The 8,545-nt window shown below is 41.4% G+C and overlaps 1 protein-coding gene across 1 annotated transcript in view; it reads right to left on the reverse strand.

The window, feature by feature from the left end:
* The window catches only part of LOC111864910 (metabotropic glutamate receptor 1), a 228,313-nt gene that overhangs the window by 45,536 nt on the left and 174,232 nt on the right, over positions 1-8,545 (reverse strand). The window contains exon 13 of the mRNA XM_023852521.2: positions 8,129-8,325. Coding sequence (XP_023708289.1) covers positions 8,129-8,325 — 197 coding nt within the window. The remainder of the gene's footprint in view (positions 1-8,128; positions 8,326-8,545) is intronic.

The following is an 8,545-nucleotide window of genomic DNA, read 5'->3' on the forward strand; positions in this document are numbered from 1 at the left end:
CCACAATAAATTAGCTCAGTTAGCTGAATAGTTGAGATCCATAAATTCATTAATTCTATTTGGAATAAGAAATAGTCGCCTAATCACCGCAAGCGTCTACTGTTGTACCAATTTACAAAAAGGGCGATAAAACAGAGTGTAATGTTATCGAGGCATGTCACTATTACCACCTTCGTACAAAATATCATCCAATATATTTCTCTCATGGTTAATTCCGTAAAATAAGGTGGGACTCCGAACTGAGAATCACAGTACTGGCGAGGGCCAGCAGTAATTCAGCAGTCAGAAGCTCTAGCTGCCTCTGATAAGAAGGCTGGTCCAGAAGTTAACGCAGAGAAATCTAAGTAGGTTCACACGTTTACGTCTCGTCACTAGAAAGCAGCGCAAAATCATAGTATAAATGAAGCTAACAGATTCTTTCAGAACGTGGCAAAGTTCAAATATGTCGGAACCACGGCTTTACTAACGAAATTAAGAACAAACTAGATTTGGGTAATGCCTCCTTCCATTCAGTTCAGAACCATAAGTCTTTTTGTCTACTGTCTAAAATCTTAAAAATTAGAACATACAGAACTATAATTTTTCCTGTAGTTTTGTATGGGTGTGAAATTTGGTCTCTGAAATTAAGGGACGAAGATACAGTTCAGATATTTGAGAACAGGGTTCTATGGAGAATATTTGGACCGAAGAATGATCAAACTGTGGGAGAACTGGGAAAACTACACAAAGAGGAGCTTCATAACATATACTCTTCTCAAAATATAATTAGAATAATGAAGGCAAGAAGGATAAAATTGGTGGGGCATGTAGCACACAAGGTGTCGAAAATTAATGCATATGCCTATACGATTTTGGTGGGAAAACAAGAAGGAAAGAGACCACTAGGAAGACCCAGGAGTAGATGGGAAGATAATATTAAAATAGATCGTAGATAAGTTGGGGTGGTATGGGTTGGATTGATCTGGCTCAGGATACAGATACGTGGAGGTCACTTGCTAACACGGCAACCATAAAATTCTAGGGAATTCTTGGGTAGCTTGCTCCACGCCAAATGTAATGGTTACTCCGCCAGATAAATAAAACATGAAGCCAAAGAACGTCTAACAATTTATAGCAGAAGTAGGAAAATATTATCCATAAATGACTCTGTCCTCTGCAGTTTGATGTTTTTTTTTCTCCACACCAAATGTAAAGACTATGCTGTCATGACTTACTCACTCACTCATGGAGCTGAGCCCTTCTTGAGGAGCCGCCAATTCTGCAGCTACTCAAGAACGTCCCAGCATTTTATGGAACCCGAAGGTTCATTACCATGTTCACTAGAGCCCTCCACTGGTCTCTATCCTGAGCCAGACCAATCCAATCCATATCATCCCATCCTATCCTAGCTCTCTAAGATCCATTTTAATATTGTCCACCCACCTACGCCTTGGTCTTCCCAGTGGTTTGTATCCTTCTGGCTTTCTCACCAATATCCTATACGCATTCGTCTCCCCCATTCGTGCTACATTCCCTGTCCACCTCATCCTCCTTGACTTGATCATTCTAATTATACTTGGAGAAGAGTACAAGTTTTGAAGCTCCTCATACTATGATGACTAGGTTGCCTAAATAAATACCTCAGCTATTTAATCCACAATATATGTAATTGTTACCCCAACATGAATGAGTCCTTCAGAATAAGGCAGCAATTATTTTCCCCCAAATTACACTTAATGGATATACCCATAATTCGGTCTTCGAGAATTGCGCAATGTCATTTCCTCTGCGTAGATATAATGGTTACATCACCACGTCCCTCTGCTCACAAACTGTCATAATGCTATGACCTCTGCAACACGACTCACAGTACTACCGAACCTTACTGCCAGCACTCCATTGGAGCTGAATTTGACAACATATTCGTCCGTATCCGTTACATTCATTCTACCAGTCTTCACTGGAACTGCACAATCTAGGTACTAAGCAGAGCTGTGCTCGGTTCGAAGTTGTCGTGGTGGTGCTTACGAAGAGCGCGGTTTTCTGGCTTGTAAAGCCGAGAGAGTTTATCTTGCCGCCTCGTTTGGTGGTTCCTTGCTTGGCTTACTCTTAAACTCTGAAACTTCTTAAACTCGAAACTATACGGCGATAGAATATCATACTCTTCATAATTAATAGACCGTTTAAAATACACAGGTAAACAGTAACTTGACCATGAAGGAAGTTACAACCATGAAATAAGTTGTTGTATAGGTCTGCAGAGGAAAACTATTACTTGCACAGTAAAGGTAATGGCACACCAAGGAAACTGGCAACCGCAACGCAACCGCAATTTCCGAAACATTTTATCAGCCTGAGTTGAACACATGTTATTGAATGGAGCAGGGCAGCTTGAGGAAACGGCAATGCATCTCGCAGAAAGACTGAGAAACTCAACTTCCAGGCAACAAAGCATGCCAGTCTTCTCACAATTGCGTTGCCGCGTGGTTTCCTAGTATCACCTGTTATATAACGCGCGTCAGTCATTTATTTGTTTCATAAGAGGGCACGAAATTTGCCGAAGCTAATAATTTTGTTTTTGTGCAGTTAATTGAGCAAAAGTCTGGTATATATGATAAACACCACACAGACTATGCTAGGCAGGATAAAATATATCTTGCTTTGGAAAGAATTTCTCATGAGACGAAGGAGTCTGGATCCATGTTTAGTTCTTTCGAAATAATATAAGAGCCTCCGTTTAAATTATCACAGAAGAACGGATGCACCCAATTTTTTCTTTTCTTAATACTGTATTTAAGCATCCTGTTGCATGAATATATAATTTGTTTCACATATATTTCCGTTTTAAATGCAACTTATTATATAGTTAACCTTCTTCCATATTACATGGTTCAGCTGTGTACGGCCATCATCAGGTGTTGTCTATCTTGCTAGAACTGTTGCACTGTATGTCCAAATCTCGTATTGCATGTGAACGCGATATTCCGTGATTAAAATAAACTGACCTTACTTAAAACAACTTCACAATATTTTCCTTATGGTCGTCGTCCTCTCTTCTCACTCCTTCTCAACAGGTCTCAAATAGCACCATATTATGACAGGATCAGTATTATTGTCTTCCGCTGCAGAAGGCAAGAGCACGAAATTAAAATATACAATTACTCATTATGTCGGTCGAACATACTCTCTTAAGATGATTTCAGCAACTCATCAAACATAAGTTTCCTCAGTGTGCGCCTGCGAATCTGGACACCAGGTGCCTGTTTGAAATCGGCGATATTTCTCGGAAATCGTGGTTGCGTTGCGGTTGCCAGTTTTCTTTGTATGCTCTCGGCCTTAGAGTCCAAATAAACCCCACAACTGAAAACATTCTGTAGTTTTCATTCACTATTTACTGTACAGAGAGGAGCACTGCCCAGGCATCTTGATGAAACGCCAGTGCTGAGAAGAAACAGATCTCCATCCCCTACCCTATCACGTCTACCTGCGCGCTTATCACATGCTGCTCAGGGTGGGACGTAATAATAACAGTTAATGTGTGGCTGTTGTTTGTAGGATACTTAAAACGCACTGTAAGACCAGACACAAATAACTTGCATTTCCTGGCAGAGGTAGGAAATATGCAGTTGGGCATGTGAGTATGTACTTGTGATAGGGTGGGTAATATTTGGGAACGACGATAACAAATCAAAACCTGATTCAGAAGGAACTTAAGAGGAGACTGAACTTGGGTAATGTTTGCTACCAATCAGTCCAGAAACTTTTGCCTTCTCGTCTGCTGTCCAAAAACATAAAAATTGCAATATACAAAAATATAATTTTGCCTGTGGTTCTGTATGGGTGTGAAACTTGGTCTCTGACATTAAGAGAGGAACATAGACTGAGGGTGTTTGAAAACAGGATACTGAGGACAATACTGGGACTGAAGAGGGATGAGGTGAGGGAAGGTTGGAGAAAACTGCACAATGAGGAGCTTCATAAATTGTACCCTTCTCCAAGTATAATCAGAATGATCAAGTCAAGGAGGATGAGATGGACAGGGCATGTAGCACAAATGGATAAGAGGAATACATATATAATATTGGTGGGAAAGCCAGAAGGCAAGAGAACAATAGCAAGTCCAAGACATAGGTGGGTGGACAATATTAAAGTAGATCATAGAGAGACAGGGTGGGAGTATATTGATTGGATTAATCTGGCTCAGGATAGAGACCAGTGGAGGGCTCTTGTGAACACGGCAATGAACCTTCGGGTTCCATAAAATGCTGGGGAATTCTTGAGTAGCTGCACAATTTGTCGCTTCTCCAGAAGGGCTCAGCTCCATGAGTGAGTGAGTGAGTGAGTGAGTGAGTGAGTGAGTGAGTGAGTGAGTGAGTGAGTGAGTGAGTGAGTGAGTGAGTGAGTGAGTGATAGGGCTTGTAATTAAACATCAAAGAAACAATGTTGTATGCATGTGCGGTAGAGTGTGTAAGTAAATACTGATGAAACAGACTGTGTATGTAAATATGATAATATGTGGGAAGTAATGCTGATGAAGTAAACAGTAGGCTATGTCCATATGATATCAGTAAGTGATGATGGAAGTGTACAGTGACCTACGCGCTTGTATGTACGAATGAGAGTCACTAAATAGGTCACGAATAGAAGTAAAACAGTTGTAATGGACGTAATAGGTTTTCTAGGTCTATCATTAGATAGCAGCACAGCCCAGCTTCATTACAGCCTAGGTACCATGCGCATGTTCAGAGGCTGGTTTCAGTAGTCAAAATGGCGACTGTATAGGGTGCGTATCCTACCGAAGAGCAGTGTTCTGTTGTGCGTTCTTTGTGGGCAAAAGGACTCAAATGCAAATGGTATTCATAAAGAAATGTTTCCTGTTTACGGTGGAAAGAGTCTGTATCGTAAAGCAGTTCATAACTGGGAGAAAGTGGAAGATGTTTCGCTGATGACGAAGAGTTGAAAAGGAGGCACGGAAATGGGTGAAACAACAGACAGAAGATTTATATTCTGTGGGTTTCGATGCACTGCTAAAGCGATGGGACAAGTGTATCAGTGTTGGTGGAGGATATGCCCAGAAATAAATATCCTTTTTTTCCAGGTTCGAATATCATATGTTTTACATTTAATATCCATATGTGACCTATTTACATACTGTCCCTCATATAATAGTACATACAGCTGATTGATAATCAATGTTGACACGCGCAGGGCAGCCATTAAGGACAACACTCTTGAGCTATTCAATAATTTATTCCCAGTTCCCAGGATTTTCATTCACTTGAAGCAGTGAATGAAAGAAGTCCTTTCTTCTTCGATATGCAGTATGGCACCGTCCTAATTCCAACCCCCTCCCTTAATTAACTGCCCGTGTCAACTTTAATTTACATTCGTGTCGGTTCTAAAGCTCCTGCTTTACATGAAGTTACCCTGCAACGTAATCAGTTTTATAAAGAAATGTAACTTAAATGTGTGAATTTTATTTTAAAAATCATTAAATAATGTGAGCATTTAGGGTAATGGAAGGAAGCAGAATTTCTAACTACGCAGTGTGAACGTATGTTGTCCAACGCTATTACATCTGAAACACCAGATCTACATCCGAAATAAAATTATGTCTCTGCTAATATGTGTCCAAAGTAGCAAGGAAAGATTTATCTAATATCTGTAGTTGCGCCCATTTTAATAAGTAATACCAATAACCAATATGTGGTGGGACTTTGCCATTCTTGTTTCTAATAAACGTAGTGCGATTCCGTCAATGTCATGTGCACACCCGTTTTGCCAAATTAGTACTAATTTACGACAATCTAAGCAACATTGACAGCTATTTGTTATTGTAACTCGTGAGTAACGCCATGCTGTCGACTCCGGAATTCTTATTCCCTCCCCCCTTCAATCTCTGTCATGGGGGACCATGCAGCCCTCGACGCTTTTCTAACAGTTCGAGATAGTTTCAAATATCCCGTCAGAGTGCAGGAAACGACAGTTCAAACGAATTTGATTAAATTAAAATCGTGCACGGACACCGCATTTTCTTACGGATTGTCCTCTCTTTTGCAAAGTGCGGAAGTGAATGTGTAGTGCCCGTCATAAGCACAAATATATTAGGGCTTAACAAAGGCCTACCGTTCTTAAATTTTTTAGTTTGTTTTGCTTTAGTTAGTTTTGTCCACCAGCAAATCCCCATATGACCTGACCTGTATGTAATGAAATTAGCACCACATATGAATTAATAATTATACAATTTCGTACAACTAAAATAATGGGACTACAGCTATGAAAATATATTTTATTGTACTATTTGGAAACATAAATTACTTTTAATAGATTACAGGAACGTTCCCTCCTTATGCTAAATACAAGCTCCGTTTGTAGTGTTCTTTGCACATGAGTACGTAAAGTAAAAAGTAAAGCTATCCCTGTAACAAGCCGTGAAGGCCCATGGGGTTGTGAGACGTCGAGAGTCCCACATTTTTCTTTCGACAATCGGCTCATAGATGGCAGTAACGTTGTCAGCCTTATGCTCCGGCCGCCTTTTACTCCCCCAGGAAGATTCCTGGTACTCATTTATGTTAGAGGCTGAGTCGACCCCAGGGCCATAGTACGGCCATAAGGATTAGGTACATTGAAAAAATCCACCTCATCTGGACTCGATCTCGCGACCTTCCGGCTTGTAGCACAGTGCCTCACAACGAACATACAGAGGGAATAATTATTTAGTTACTATTTAATTAAAGCTTCAGTACAGTATAAACACTACCGCTGTCTCGCCGGACAAGGACTCTGCTGGTTGTATGAACAAAGGACAGCGGTAACCTGCCTTGTCATTTGGCTCATCCACGTCTCAGTTAGGGGTGCTAGAGATAGGATTTAAATAATGAAATAAGAGTACCTGTGAAAGTAAATATTCTTGTCGAGTCCAAGAGTTTGGCCTTACAGAACAGATCTTCCGTAAATTACAGTTTGCTCTACACGCAGTGAAATGTGCAAAACACGAACTAAACTGTTGTTTTCACTGTTCCTGGCTGGGATAAACAAGCGAGAGAACACACTCTTTATAATATCGCGTTCAAAGAGTTTTCTTCTTTGTTTCTTATCTTATTAATGACAATTTTATTTAAATTTGAGTAAGTCACAATGCTTACCTTGCAAGAGAATGAAGATTGTAGTCGGGTTGAACATCTTGCTTCTTCTATGGTCTGCTAACATTGTAACAGATATGTCGAGTCTGGCATGCATGACAAATTTTTACCTCATGCCTAGGTCATTCGTACATTTATAATATTGTGCTAGTAAGTACAATAATATTACTGAGATGCATTATTAAGTTTCGCTTAAAATAATAAATGATTGCACATCCAGTTACAACTGGACTGAAGGAAATTGTTTAGCATTACGAATAATTTATAAGTGGTGTGATTAACTTCGAGTTAAGCGGTTAGTCGCTGGCTTCCCACCGCGGCGGCCCGGGTTCGATCCCGGGTCTAGTCAAGTAGGATTTGTGATGGACAAAGTGGCGCAGGGGCAGGTTTTCTCCGAGTACTTCGGTTTCCCCTGCTAATCTTCATTCCATCAATTGCTCCACAATCACCCTCGCCTATCATCTGGGGCTGGTACAGTAGGCCAGGAGTGGCCGCAGTGCAAGGGACTTAGTCCCACCCCGAGGGGGCCGCGCCATAGCTCAAGCGGTTAGTCGCTGGATTCCCACCGCGGCGGCCCGGGTTCGATCCCGGGTCTGGTCAAGTAGGATTTGTGGTGGACAAAGTGGCGCTGGGGCAGGTGTTCTCCGAGTACTTCGGTTTCCCCTGCCAATCTTAATTCCATCAATTGCTCCACAATCACCCTCCCCTATCATCTGGGGCTGGTACAGTAGGCCAGAAGTGGCCGCAGTACAAGAGACTTAGTCCCACCCCACTAACATTAAAAAAAAAACTTTGAGTTAACGGCAGAATATATTTCATTGACAACTGCAGTAACATTTCATTTGTGTGTGACAATGGGGCCGGGCTATACAGTCAAATAATAAGCTCGACGCAGAAACAAACACGGGTTTCCAAGGCCTGCGTTACATGAAGACACAAGTCATGACAGCACAGGAGATGCCATTTCCAGCCCAGCTGACTGGAAGAACCAAATCAGGGTGACTTACCCGTGTAGATGAATTCATTTGTGTCGCTGTGCGTCCGCCATTGCATGGCGGATCCGTGTTGCAGGTTGTGAACCTGGCCACCTCTACTGCTGCTATTGTTGCTGTTGCTTCCGACGGCAGCTGTTGAGTGATTGTTTCCGGTCAGAACATCGGTACGCCCTGGCTTGCGGAAAGTGACAGACCGATCCCTGATGTTGCTAGTGAACAAAAATAAATGAACAATTGAAGAAAGAAATTTGAATCGAAACACTGCTGTGCGTGTGTTTGTGTTCCGCAATTTAGTGTCTCGTTCTGTAGTTGTTCTCAGTGATACAGACACAGTAGCTTTATTTGGAGCGAAATTAGGAGCTAGGAACCGGGTTCCTTATCTTTATTGGTTGCATCCTGTTGTGTGTTCCATATATATATATATATATA

The sequence above is a fragment of the Cryptotermes secundus genome, unplaced genomic scaffold, assembly GCF_002891405.2.
Source record: "Cryptotermes secundus unplaced genomic scaffold, Csec_1.0 scaffold62, whole genome shotgun sequence".
Lineage (NCBI taxonomy): Eukaryota > Metazoa > Arthropoda > Insecta > Blattodea > Kalotermitidae > Cryptotermes > Cryptotermes secundus.